This window comes from Pongo abelii, chromosome 6, assembly GCF_028885655.2.
Source record: "Pongo abelii isolate AG06213 chromosome 6, NHGRI_mPonAbe1-v2.0_pri, whole genome shotgun sequence".
NCBI classification, from domain to species: domain Eukaryota; kingdom Metazoa; phylum Chordata; class Mammalia; order Primates; family Hominidae; genus Pongo; species Pongo abelii.
The window spans coordinates 27,056,701-27,071,548 of NC_071991.2; the positions used below are offsets into that span (position 1 = coordinate 27,056,701).

The window sequence follows — 14,848 nt, forward strand, 5'->3', positions numbered from 1 at the left end:
GTGTCTTTAATTCCTCTAGCGCCACTGGGTTAGGGTCTCCCCAACCGAGCTGGTCTCAGCATGTGTATGCACACTATCTACCCACAAAATTTTAAAAAAAATCTAAATAGGGTAAAAAAGAATACAAATTTGATTTATGAGACAAAATTCTTCAACTTATTTTCAGTTTAGACCACTGGCAGGCCAGGTGTGGTGACCTCTGCCTGTAACCCCAGCACTTTGGGATGCTGAGGTGGGTGGATTACCTGAGGTCTGGAGTTCAAGACTAGCCTGGCCAACATGGTGAAATCCCATCTCTACTAAAAATACAAAAATTAGCTAGGCGTAGTGGCATGTGCCTGTAGTCCCTGCTACTTGGCAGGCTGAGGCAAAAGAATCACTTGGACCCAGGAGGTGGAGGTTGCAGTGAGCTGAGATCATGCCAGTGCACTCCAGCCTAGATGACAAAGTGAGACTTCATCTCAAAAAAAAAAACTGTTTTTAAATAAATTCTCTTAGGTTCATTATGCTTTGAGGGTTGGTTAAAGGCTTTGTTACATTTTTTTACATTTATAAGATTTTTGTCCAATATGAATTCTCTTATGTACAATTAAGGTGTGGAACCAGATGAAGGCTTGGCCACATTCTCTACACTTGTAGTGCTTTCTTTCCAGTATAAATTATTTTATGTATTATAAGGCCTGAGGGCTGGACTTTGCCACATTATTCACATTTGTAGGGTTTCTCTCCAGTATGAATTATCTTATGTTTAGCAAGACTTGAATGCCACTTAAAAGCTTTGTCACATTCTTCACATTTGTACGGTTTCTCTCCAGTATGAATTCTCTTATGTGCCTTAACAGTTGAGGAGCAGTTAAAGGCTCTGCCACATTCTTCACATGTGTAGGGTTTCTCTCCAGTATGAATTATCTTATGTGTCTTAAGGGTCGAGGAGCAGTTAAAGGCTTTGCCACATTCTTCACATGTGTAGGGTTTCTCTCCAGTATGAATTCTCTTGTGGTAAGTGAGGGCTGAGGATACACTAAAGGCTTTGCCACAATCTTCACATTTGTAGGGTCTCTCTCCAGTATGAATTCTCTTGTGGTTAATAAGTGTTGAGGAGCGCCTAAAGGCTTGGCCACATTCTTCACATGCATAGGGTTTCTCTCCAGTGTGAATTCTCTTATGTCTAGTAAGGTTTGAGGGCCACCTAAAGGCTTTGCCACATTCCTCACATCTGTAGGGTTTCTCTCCAGTAAGAATTCTTTTACGTGTAGTACCGTTTGAGGAGTAGTTAAAGGATTTGCCACATTCTTCACATTTGTAGGACTTCTCTGTAGTATGAATTATCTGATGTTGATTTAGGTGTGAAAACATGCAAAATGATTTGCCATATTTTTTACATTTCAAATTTTTCTTTCCAGTATATCTTGTATTATGTCGATTGGAATTTGAAAATTTACCAAAGACTTTGACACATTTTTGACTCTGAAATATTTTGTTTTGGGTATTTGACAAACATTGGTTAAAGTCATTATAACCTCCTTTGTGCACCTCATACTCATCCACTCTTTTACAACACTGTTTTAACTGTAAATTCTCATGTCCACATTTTCCATATGTTCTTGTTATTACTTTTTGGAGTGAATCTTTTATGCCCTGCTCTGGCTGAAGGTCTTGGTTGAAATGAGAACACGTAACTGGAAGACATAAAAATCACAAGTTACTCCACTTACTAGACTCAGATAAATATACTGTACAAATCAAATATATAAAATTATTCAAGGTACATTAGCAAAATGGCATATCAAATTACCACAGGCCATAATTCCTTCATAGATGTATAAATCTAACAAAATCATAGTTATCAAATACCTTTGTTGGAAATTTACAAATAAAGTAAGTGTGTGCACCATGTGAGCACAATGTCAAGAACCATATATAGAGAAAAGAAAAGTCTGCTACATTTACCCAACACAGCCCTTCCTCATCCCCAGTAGAAGAACATGGTGCCTTTAATGACAGCTTTAAGTCTTCTGAGATCAAAAGTGAGTGTTACAACAGCAGAAAGACTGCACTATCATGGACAGAAAATAGATGTAGAAAGTAGTTACTGACCAGTAAGGAGAAATATGAAGAAGTCTTAACTGAAAAATAAATACAAAATTGCAGACAAGACACATCCTGAGAACATGTTTGCAAGACTCCCAGAATGTCTACCCAAGACAAGTGGTTTCAGGCTATGCCAAGAAAGAGCTGCATTACAAAGATTGTGAAAGATAGTTTTATGTTAATGTCTAAATCTCAACCAAGATTACAATGTATACAAAATATTTGGGCAACATGGTCCAATCAAAAAAATCAAAATTTTCAAAAAGCAACTATAAAAATAAAGATGTGTATATTAATTTTTAAAATTTAAGATAATCCATATTTTGCTCAATGAGAAAAAATGGAAAACCAGACATCAGATAAACGAGAATATCAACAAAAGGCTTGGAATAATAAAAATAAACAATTGTGGAAGTAGAAAAGAAAACTGAAATAATTTAAAAGTAAGAAAAAAGTAATGTAAAAAATAAAGAAGTTAAACAAACAAACTAGGATATACACAAAAAGATCCATAACACATATTTAAGCAAAGTTTCAAAAGTCACAAAACAGAAGATAATCTTGGGAGCTGCAAGATAAAAGTGAGGTATTATTTATAAGCCTAGTCCTCCGAGACAACCAGTGAATTTGTCAGCAGAAACCTTGCAGGTCAGAAAAGAACTGTGTAAAATGGTCAAAGTGCTGAAAAAAAATCTTCACAGTGAAAATATAACCAGCAAAAATGTACTACAAAATAAAGAAAAAATAAAGATCTTCCAGAATAAACAAATGCTGGAAAAGCATATAAGCACTGCGTGTGCCCTAAATAAAATGCTGAAAAGAGGTCTTTCCACAAAATAATATAATGAAAAAGAATCATATGAAAATACATAACTTTCTGAAAAACATACACATATACAAAAAAATAAAATTCTGTGGCATTATTGTGATGGTACAGAAACATTTTTAGTTATTCTTTAAAATTTGAAAGATATAAGCATAAAAATAATCACAAAACATAAAAAGATACAATTAGCAAGATCAATAAGAAGTACAGTATAGATATAATGAGGACAAATTTTTCTATGCAACTGAAGTCATTTTTTTTACCAGTTTAAAATATACTATTGTAACATTAAGAGGTTTTATAAAATCTCCAATGCAGCACAAAGAAAAAATCTTTATAGACACACAAAAGAAAATGAGTCCATTACTAGCATGAGACAAAGATTGATACTATATAATGGTAAAATGAGTCCATTTACTAGGAATCTGTAACTATTATGTCTATCTATATGTATATGCATATATAACATCAGGGCTTCAAAATACATAAAGCAAATATTGACAAAAATGAAGCAAGAAATAAAATAGCAACATAAAATTATAAATATTAAGACCTCACTTTCAATAATAAATAAAAAATTTAAATAAAAAATCAATTAAAAAACAGAAAACCTGAAGAACATTATATTGTGTATTAATTCATTTTGCATTGTTATAGAAAATAACCTGAGACTGGGTAATTTATAATGAAAAAGATTTCTTTGGTTCACAGTTCAGTAGACTGTACAAGAAGTATATGCCAGCATCTGCTTCTGGTGAGGATATGAGGAAGCTTGCAATTATAGTGGAAGGCAAAAAAGAACCAAACAAGTCACCACACTGAAAGATGATGCGAGTGTGAGTTGGAGGAACCAGGTTCCTTTAAGCAACCAGCTCTCATATGAATTAATAGCATGAGAACTCTATGATTACCAAGGGGATTGTGCCAAGTCATTCATGAGGGATTTGTCTCCATGATGCAAACAGCTCTCATTAGGTCCCACATCCAACACTGGAGATTACATTTCAACATGAGATTTTGAGGGCACCTACACAATATCACAAACCAAATAGGCTAAACAAACACGTACAGAACTCTCCAGTCAAAAGCAAGTGGATACACAATATTCTTATTTGCACTTGGTGCATTCTGTTAAAACACATAAGTCTTAGTAAATTTAAAAAGATCAGCCAGGTGCAGTGGCTCACAGGTGTAATCCCAGTACTTTGGGAGGCCAAGGTGGAAGGATCACTCAGGGCAAGAAGTTTGATACCAGCCTTGGGAACACAGTGAGACCCTGTCTCTACAAATAATTAAAAATTAGCTGGGCATGGTGGGGTATGCCTGTAGTGCCGGCCACTCAGGAGGCCAAGATGGAAGGATTACTTGAGTCCAAGAGGTTGAAGCTGTGATGAGCCAAGGTTGTGCTACTGCACTACAGTCTGGGCAACAGAGTGAGAAAACCTGTGTCAAAAAAAAAAAAGTTTAAGAAGAGCAAAAATATACAGTGTATGTTTTCTAATCAAAGCTCAATAAAACTAAAAAGAAAAAAGTAAAACTGGCAAATCAAAAATATATGGAAATAAACACACTCTTCAGTGTATTCTTGCACAGGGTCAAATAATTTAATTTAACCTAATTTAATATTTTTGCTCAAGTCTCAACATATTTAAGTGACAACTTAATTTGTTAAGATGTCAATATATCCCACAGTGGTGAACAAATTTAATATAATCTATATCAAAATTCCAAAAGTATGTTTATTGCTTGAAATATTGTTTAATCTTTTTTTTTTTTTTGAGATGGAGTCTCACTCTGTTGCTCAGGCTGGAGTGCAGTAGTGTGATCTTGGCTCACTGCAAGCTCCGCCTCCTGGGTTCATGCCATTCTCCTGCCTCAGCCTCCCAAGTAGCTGGGACTATAGGTGCCCACCACTATGCCCGGCTAATTTTTTATATTTTTTAGTAGAGACGGGTTTTCACCATGTTAGCCAGGATGGTCTTGATCTCCTGACCTCGTGATCCACCCGCCTCGGCCTCCCAAAGTGCTGGGATTACAGGCATGAGCCACCGTGCCCGACCTAAAATTTTTAAATTTTATTATGAACTATATCTAGAGAAACACACATGAAAAACAGAGGCATTATACTTCGTTATTTCAAAACATAATAAAAAGCATCAATAACAATAACTACGTGGTATTCACACAAAGACAAATAAAGACATGATAGAACAAAATAGGCAGCCCAGCAATGAACTCTTCTGTGTATAATCAAATAATCTGCCACAAGGTTGCCATGAGCAGACAATGGAGAAAATATAATCCCGTCAACAGATAATGTTGAAAACTGGATATCTACATTGAAAAAATGAAGTTGGATGCTTTAATTGCACCATACACAAAAAATATTTTAAACAAAATACTTAGACTAAAAAAAAAAACTAATGAAACTCTTAGAAAAAAATATACTGGAAAGACATGACATTGGTCTTGGCACCATTTTCTTAGATATGCCATCAAATGCATGAGCAACAAAGAGAAGAACAGAAAAATTTAAGTAGGCTAAACTTCAAAATTTCTGCAATAAAATAAAACATTTAATAGAGTGACAGTGTCACCCAAGAAATAGATGACAATATTTGAAAATCACATGTGATAAGGCTTAATATTGAAAATACATAAACAACTCCTAGAAGTACATGACAATAATTGAATTACTTGATCTAGAGATGCACAAATGAACCGGGTGCAGTGGCTCACTCATGTAATCCCAGAACTTTGGGAGGCTGAGGTGGGAAGATCACCTGAGGTCAGTAATTCGAGACCAGTCTGACCAACATGGCGAAACCCATCTCTAAAATACAAAATTAGCTGGGCATGGTGGCACATCCCTGATCCCAACTAGTCAGGAGACTGAGGCAGGAGAATCATTTGAATCTGGGAGGCAGAGGTTGCTGTGAGCCAAAATCGCCCCATTGCACTCCAGCTTAGGCAACAAGAGCAAAACTCTGTTTAAAAAAAAAAAAAAGAAATGGGCAAATGATTAAACTAAATTTCAATAAAAAGATATACAAATGGGAAGAAGTATTTGAAAGGTTGCACAAAATTAATAATTTATAGAAAAATGCAAAATAAAATCACAATACAAACCAAAATTACCTTACATCAATTAGGATGGCCACTATAATTTTTTTTAAAACACCAACTATTTTGATGATGTAAAGAAATCGAAACCTATGTAAGTTGTTGATGGAAAAAAGATGCAGCCATCATAAAAAATATCATGAATGTTCTTCAAATAAATAAAAATGAAATTATTATATAATACAGCAATACCATTTACAAATATATATCTAAAATATGCAACACAGTAAAATGAAGACATGAGGTACCCTGCTTGCATATCCCCCTACAGCAAGTATCATAACCCACCCTCTAAATAAATAAATAAATACATATATAAAAATTAAAAAATAAAAATTGTAAAAAACTTTAAACTATATTTCAAGGCTGTAGTAATAAAAACAGAATGGCATGTACAGAAAAATGGACAACCACCAATGAAACAGAAATTACTATCTCATACATTTTAGACATGATGCAAAAATTTTTTTAAATGGTTTAACATAGAGTTTCTCAAAAATATGCAGATATTAGTGTGTCCCCAAAAGCAATGGCAAAGTAGTCAGTTTGTGCAGTCCCTGATAAGCCATAAAGAAAACTTTGGCTCACACTGTGAACTTGAAGAAAGATTACTGAAGTGAAAGTAGAATCCTTAGAGAATTTAACAGCATGGGGCAGAAGGTATCCCAATGTGAGGGAAAAAAAAAAAAAAAAAAGACTCGAGCTTCTCAGAAACTCTTTCCATTAAAGCACAGCTCCACAGACCACATTTTAAAGACTGGCTACCTCCTTGACTTGTGGACATCTCATCTGTGTCATCTGCTTCATTCGCTCTCACCTACCTGGGTGTTTGGCTACCATCTCATTTCTCTTTATATTCCGAGGCTCTTTATTTTGCTCCAGACAGGTGATCAAGTCTGGCTTAGAGACAGTAATACCTGTTTTATTAAGAGAAAAAAAGTAACATAAATCTTATTTATTTATTTATTTATTTATTTATTTTTTTGAGATGGACTCTCACTCTGTTGCTCAGACTGGAGTGCAATGGCACGATCTCGGCTCACTGCAACCTCCACTTCCCAGGTGCTAGCAATTCTTCGGCCTCAGCCTCCCGAGTAGCTGGGACTACAGGCACGTACCACCATGCCAGGCTAATTTTTGTATTTTTAGTAGAGATGGAGTTTCACCATATTGACCAGGCTGGTCTCGAACTCCTGACCTCGTGATCTGCCTGCCTCGGCCTCCCAAGGTGCTGGGATTACAGGTGTGAGCCACTGTGCCCGGTCATATAAATCTTGCTGAATTCTTTAATTACCAAACTAGTATTATGCTCAGTAAAGAGGATATAATAGAAAATTCCAGAAAATTAATATTGATTCATAACAGAACATTCTAAATATTTAGAAAATATTTTAAATTTGTAAGTCCTTAATTTCACTACTCAGTACTACTGAATCAAAAATTGTTGGTGGCAACTGAACTCTAAGGCGTGGGCAACGCTATTTTATGCCACGACATTTTTGGAATTGCCACTAAACTAGAGTAAAAGATACATCAGCTCAGGAAAGGGAAAAGTTCAGGTCAAGATAAAACATCTTGAAGAATTTGTTCTACACCAATGAATCCCCAAGGTTTTCTTTAAATCGGAGAGCTAAAATTCAGTCATGCAAAGCAGAAATTACCAAAATCATCTTAGAAAAGAGAGAAAGGCAACATATTAGGAATTGTGTATTGAAGTTTTCCTCACCCAGGGAGACCAGGTTTCTGTAGTTCTCTAACATCACATCTCTATATAAATTCTGCTGAGCATGATCCAGGCATTGCCATTCCTCTAGAGAGAATTCTATAGCTATGTCTCTGAATGTCAATAGTTCCTGAAAGAAAAAAAAAACCACTCATGAACACACTTACCATATGGCCGTAAGCAGAGATTTTTATTTGACTCAAGTTAAAAAAGACAGTAAGAAGAAGTGGTTCTCACTTATAAGAGTGACTAAAATTATTCAATAAGATAATTTTTAACATGGAAGTATTCTCTAATTCTGAGAAAAGAGGAGAGCATAAGATCCACAACACCACAGTAGCTTTGATAATTTTCTGGATGATAAATTATAAAATTAAGGGCATCAACATGGACATGTCCTTCTTTTTTCTTTTCTTTTCTTTCTTTCTTTTTTTTTTTTTTTTTACCAAGTCTCACACTGTTTCCCAGGCTGGAGCGCAGTGGCATGATCTTGGCTCAGTGCAACCTCCGCCTCTTGGGTTCAATCGATTCTCCTGCCTCAGTCTCCCAAGTAGCTGGGAGTACAGGCGTGGGCCACTATGCCTGGCTAATTTTTGTATTTTCAGTAGAGACGGGGTTTCTCCATGTTGGCCAGGCAGGTCTTAAACTCCTGACCTCACGTGATCCACTCACCTCGGCCTCCTAAAGTGCTGGGATTGCAGGCGTGAGCCACCTCACCCAGTCAGACATATCTGTTTTTGAGTGCTATATTTACATCATACAGAATAACCTGTGTATATTTCTCAGATAAAACAGTCATGATGAGTTGGAAGGTACCTCTTAAGTCTAAATATGTGCAATAAACTAAATATTTTGTTGTGAGATTTTGTTTCAGGAGATTTGGGATAAAGTCTGAATTTCTGAATTTTTAGCAAGTTCACCAATGTTTCTAGCCTAGTAAGAATATTTTGTCAAATATCCAGTAAGTGGCAGAGTCTGGGTTTTCCCCAGTTTCTCTCACCTGTAAATAAAGATAAAAGCCTTCATTTTTAAAAGACAAATATATGCAAAAGTCATCTAAAAAGAAAGGACAGATTCCAGATTAAATGTGATGGTTTATGCACTTCAGTTAGTAAATCTCCTAAGTGTACTTAATAATTAAGAGAATAATAATTAACTCTATAGTGGAAAAAATGTCATAGAGATCTTGAAACAAGTGAATAAAATTGTTATCAACTTTATTAGGACACATTTGTATTATGTGCTGATGCACACAGGACACAACATCACTGCTGTAGTATTTCTCACCTCTCAGAAAAGTAAATTGTAACTAACTTTAAAGATATATATATATATATATATTCTGGAAAATAAAGCCCCGGAATATAAATATATATGTATATATATTTATTTTTTGAGACGGAGTCTTGCTCTGTTGCCCAGGCTAGAGTGCAGTGGTGTAATCTCAGGTCACTGCAACTTCCGCCTCCTGAGGTCAAGCAGTTCTCCTGCCTCAACCTCCCAAGTAGCTGGGATTACAGGCACATGGCACCATGCTTGGCTAATTTTTGTATTTTTTTAGTACAGACAGGGTTTCACCAGGTTGGCCAGTCTGGCCTCGAACTCCTGACTTCATGTGATCTGCCTGCCTCGGCCTCCCAAAGTGCTGAGATTACAAGCCTGAGCCACCGTGCCTGGCCTGAATTTAATTATAAAGAAACATCAGTTTTATGCAAAGTTGAAGGTGCAGATAACTTCCCTGTCATGTAATTTTTAATAGTAATTTTAAGTAGACTTTGTTTGGCACCCTGGAGAGCAAGTATCTCCTAATAGTTTTTTCAGAACTTTCTGGGTAATAAATGCCATTCTGTTTAAATGAACATTTTCTAAACCCTGTTCTGCATGGAACTAAGAGCACACAGATGAAACCTCAACAAGCATGTTTCACTTTTCACTAATATCCAAAGACAACTTTGTTTCCCCAATAGAAATCTTGAGTATCCACACCTTCTCATGTTCAACAACTACAATGGGAACATTTTAAATATTGCAGGTCATAAATTTGTGGTGAGAATTCTGCATGACATACAAGAATCCAAGATGAAGAGAATGTATAGAACACTATGGCATATAGAAAAAATATTTTTTTCAGAACCCCTTCACTATCATACAAATCACAAAAAATAGTTGAAACAAACTCATTAGGGATCAACAGCACAAGTAGGGAAGTAAAAATGTGCAAGTTCCGAATACATGGCATTCCAAAAGGCAGAGTGGACACTGTGCTTGATCTGAAACATGCTCACCTGAGAAAAAGAGATTTTATTCTTTTCCTCCTCTTTCTCTGAAATGCATTTTCAGATAAGATTCTCTGGACATATCAAACCTGCATCTTGAGACTATGCCTTTAAAGCACAACCTATTCACCTGCTACCACCACACACACCCACAGCAGAAAGACCGAGACTTGCAGAAAACATTCATCCATTTTTGTTGTGTATAACTGAAAAGATCTAAGAGCAATGAGAGAACAACGAGCTTCTCCATAACCATTAAAATATAAGTTTCTTTTTCCCTGCCTTCTTCTGTCAGACACCAGCAATCTTCTTTACAGTAATGGAAGCATGAACCACACTGACCTCTTCCTACCAAACTGAAACAGGGCAGGCAGTGCAGCCTTCCTTTGATGGAAAGGTTGAACTAAACTCTCCTGAATGTATCTTGAACCCCTCAAGTTTATAAATCACTTGGTAATCTTGGCCCTGCTTTATGCAAATTGATTCTGCAGGATCCAAAAGGGTCCAGGAATGGGCTTTTTCAACAAGTCCCCTGTAAATGCTGATTGTGCTTTCCCAGACACGTTATTAGCATTAGCGAGAGAAAGCAGGCACAGCAAAGAGTCCCTTACACCCACCACATTTGTCACAAAACAAATACTTCTGGTACAAATAAAGACAACCAATCTCCACCCTGAAATATTATATTTTTTGTTGGTTTTTTTAAGTTTACAGGGACAACAGAAGGCAGCAATGTCGGAGTAAATCTGCACCTGGGAAACCTGTACACATGTACTCATAAAATGTTTATTAAGCAGGTATTATGTGCTCTGGAGCATGTCACAGAACACTGTGCTGGGAATAACACATTTTGTGATTTAATTTTTATAGCACCCTGGGAGCTGGTACTAAGTGTTGAATAATTTTCAGCATTTAGATTAAGAGCACAGAATTTTTATTTATTCTTATGTTTCTCTATCATTAATTTTAAAAAGAAAATATATAGAATAATAATTCAATACAAAAAACATACAAAATGATGCAATTACACAAAAATTGAATAATCAGCTTCCAAATGGCTATTTTGTAAATAATGAAATTAAGGCAGAAATAAAATTTTTGAAACTAATGAGAGATTAAATACAACATACCAGAATCTCAGGGTTACAGCTAAGGCAGTGTTAAGAACAAAATGTATGTCACTAAACATCTACATCAAAAAGTTAGAAATATATCAATTTAAAAATCTAATGTTACAGTTAAAAGAATTTCAAAAAAGGAAACCAACCTCAACGCTCGCAAAAGTCAAGAAATAACCAAAATCAGAACTGAAATGAAGAAGGTTGAGACCTAAATAACTATAAAAAGTTCAACGGGCCGTGCACTGTGGCTCACTCCTGGAATCCCAGCACTTTCAGAGGCCAAGGCGGGCAAATCACAAGGTCAGGAGTTTGAGACCAGCCTGGCTAATACGGTGAAACCCCGTCTCTACTAAAAATACAAAAATTAGCTGGGCATGGTGACACATGCCTGTAATCCCAGAAGAATCACTTGAAAATAAAAGGCGAAGGTTGCAGTGAGCCGAGATCACGCCACTGCACTCCAGCCTGGGCGAAAGAGTGAAACTCCATCTCAAAAAAAAAAAAAAGTTCAACGAAACCAGAAGTTGATTCTGTGTAAAAATAATAAGATGGATAAAACACTAGACTAATGAAGAAAAAAGAAATAATTCAAATAAAAACAATTAGACTAAAAAGTCAAAAAAAAAAAAAAAAACACAAACAAACAACCAAACAGATGCTTGTGAGGTTGTGGAGAAATGGAATGCTTATACGCTGCTGGTGAGGGTATAAATTTGTTTAATCATTGAGAAAAAGAGTTTGGCATTTTTTTAAAAACCTGAAAACAGAATTACCATTCCCAGTCCCACAATTGGGAATATACCCAATAAATGTAAGTTTTTCTACCATGAAGACACATGCACGCATATGTTTATTACAGCACGATTCACAATAGCAAAAACCAGAAATAATCCTGTATGTTTCCAATGGTAGACTGGATAAAGAAAATGTGGTACGTAAACACCATGAAATATGATGCAGCTATAAGAAAGAACAACATCATGTCCTTTGCCACAACGTTGATGGAGCTGGAGACTTATTTTTAGAAAACTAGTGCAGGAACAGAAAATCAAAAACTGTGTCAGCATACAGTTGTAAGTGGGAGCGAAATAATGAGAACACATGGACGCAAATAAGAGAAAAATAAACACTGAGGCTCAGTTCAGGGTGGAGGGTCGGAAGATGAAGAAAATCAGAACACAAATCTGTTGAGTACTATGCTTAGTATGTGAGTGAAAATATAATCTGTACACAAAAACTTCATGATATGATTTTACCTATATAACAAACTTGCACATGTACTCCTGAACCTAAAATAAAACATAAAAGAAAAAATATTTGACTGGGCGCAGTGGCTCACGCCTGTAACCCAAACCCGTTGGGAGGCTGAGGCAGGCAGATCACCTGAGGCCAAAAGTTCGAGACCAACCTGGCCAACATGGTGAAATCCCGTTTCTATGAAAAATACAAAAATTAGTTGGGCGTGGTGGCCTGCACCTGTAATTCCAGCTACTAGGGAGGCTGAGGCAGGACAATCATTTGAACCCGGGAGGCGGAGGTTGTAAAGAGGTGAGACTGCACCACTGCACTCCAGCCTGGAGGACAGAGCGAGTCCAAAAAAAAAAGCATTTATTGGAAATTATTATCTTGAAGAAAATATTAAGGCCTAGGCAACCACAATCTGCCAACGAATCTCTGATGAAGTAACCAATAAATTTTCACCTGGATCTTACAAATAAAAAAACTAAATAACTATACTAAACCAATTATTGAATCTGGTTTGCTTCATCATGCAACTTATAACAGACCTTTCTTCAAGTCTCTCACATGGATCACAACCCACAAGCCATAGCTGGGTGCTCTATGATTCTTTTTTTTTTTTTTTTTTGAGGTGGACTCTGGCTCTGTCGCCCAGGCTGGAGTACAATGGCGCGATTTCGGCTCACTGAAACCTCCGTCTCCCGGGTTCAAGTGATTCTCCTGTCTCAGACTACCAAGTAGCTGGGACTACAGGCACGTGCCACCACACCCAGCTAATTTTTGTATTTTTAGTAGAGATGGGGTTTCACCATGTTGGTCAGGCTGGTCTCGAACTCCTGACCTCGTGATCCGCCCGCCTCGGCCTCCCAAAGTGTTGGGATTACCGGCGTGAGCCACCGCGCCCAGCCCGCTCTATGATTCTTGAATCACACTTTGATTAAATTCTCTAATATTTTTACAGTGACTCCCATACATCTCTAAAAGGAAAAATGAGGAACTAGGGACCCCAGGGACCACAGCTCTTTCCACTTATGAATCCTGCACCCTGAGTCAGGATTCTCCCCTGATGACTTTCCCATCCCTGTACAATCTGGGTGAGATGAGGCGCTGGGAGTGCAGAGCTGCCCAGAGAGGGCTCCAGCCCAGGGCAAAGCCACTGCAAAGGGAAAAGGCAGAACTCCCAGGGTCCCAGCCGCTGGCCCAGGCACCATCTTATGGCTCGAGGGGACTAAAAGCCGAACTGGGGCAAGGAGGATTTGGGTCCTCAGACTCCGGAGGGGACTGCGAGGAAGTTTGGGCCCCGCTACAGCCACTTGCAGCCGGTTCCAACCAACTCCCACCCCTCTCTCACGATGACAGACCCAGCACTCACCATTTCTCGGCTTCCAGGGGGTCCCGGTCTTTTAGCCATAAATCCGTGGATACCTGCAGGACCCAAGGCCACAGAGGCTTGACCTCTAGGAGCAGAGGACGGAGAGCAGTGAAGAGAAGAACTGGAGCTCTGGACGCAGAGAAACACAAAAGGACCGGTAAAATTACGGAGGCGTCTTGTTCTCTCCAGCTGCATGCCTGATTATACAGTTTCTAATATATGGCCCCTGATTGGATAAGGTTTCAGGCCCCACCCTTCACGCCCTGAGTGACGGAATATTTGATCAGACGCTGGGCTGAATGAAGCAAAAATAACAGCCTAAGCTGCAGCCTTTACAGGCAGGGCTTCTTCCCTGATCTGAGCCAGCCAACACCAGAGGATATTTGCATTTAACCTTGTGTATAACGTCATATGCATTTATAAATGATATATAATATAGTTATTCACAAATTGAAATAATGTAATGACAATTATTTTTAAATTTCGGGTTTTATGACCTTCCTTGGTGCGGATCCTTTGCAGTGGTATGGTTTGACTCTGTGGCCACCCAAATCTAATCTCAAATTGTAATTCCCGTCCGTGCGCGGTGGCTCACGCCTGTAATCCCCACACTTTGGGAGGCTGAGACAGGCAGATCACGAGTTCCGGAGTTCCAGACCGGCCTGGCCAATATGGTGCAACCCCGTCTCTACTAAAAATACAAAAATTAGCCAGGTGTGGCAGCGCACGCCCGTAGTCCCAGCCACTCAGTAGCCTGAGGCAGGAGAATCGCTTGAACCCAGGAGGTGGAGGTTGCAGTGAGCCGAGATTATACCATTGCACTCCAGCCTGGGCGACAGAGCGAGACTCCATCTCAAAGAAAAAAAAATTGTAATTCCCACGTGTCAGGGCAGGGACTGGGTGGGAGGTGATTGGATCACTGGGGTGGATTATCCTCATGCTGTTCTTGTGATAGTAAGGGAGCTCTTAAGATACCTGACGGTTTAAAAATGTGGCACGTCCCCCCTCCCACCTTCCCGGTTCTCTCTCGTTTTCCACCATGTGAGATGTGCCTTGCTTTCCCTTCACCTTCTGTCA

The 14,848-nt window shown here is 38.0% G+C and overlaps 2 protein-coding genes across 3 annotated transcripts in view; both read right to left on the reverse strand.

Annotated features, from left to right (window-relative positions):
- Window positions 1–14,848, reverse strand: part of LOC100436015 (zinc finger protein 736) — a 308,914-nt gene that overhangs the window by 135,981 nt on the left and 158,085 nt on the right. The window lies entirely within an intron of this gene.
- On the reverse strand, window positions 703–13,810 carry ZNF735 (zinc finger protein 735). The gene is made up of 4 exons (XM_009242763.3): window positions 13,772–13,810; window positions 7,767–7,893; window positions 6,862–6,957; window positions 703–1,679 (listed from the first exon to the last, which is right to left on the reverse strand). Exons 1-4 carry the CDS (start codon window positions 13,808–13,810, stop codon window positions 703–705), a joined length of 1,239 nt encoding a protein of 412 aa, XP_009241038.2.

Excerpts from the sequence above, each read along its gene's own strand:
- ZNF735 (XM_009242763.3), bottom strand. The coding sequence starts at position 13,810 with ATGGCTAAAAGACCGGGACCCCCTGGAAGCCGAGAAATG. Across the intron at positions 7,894-13,771 it reads CCCCTGGAAGCCGAGAAATG|GAACTATTGACATTCAGAGA; the intron begins GTGAGTGCTGGG and ends TTTTTCTTTCAG. Across the intron at positions 1,680-6,861 it reads GATGGTAGCCAAACACCCAG|TTACGTGTTCTCATTTCAAC; the intron begins GTAGGTGAGAGC and ends TATGTCTTCCAG.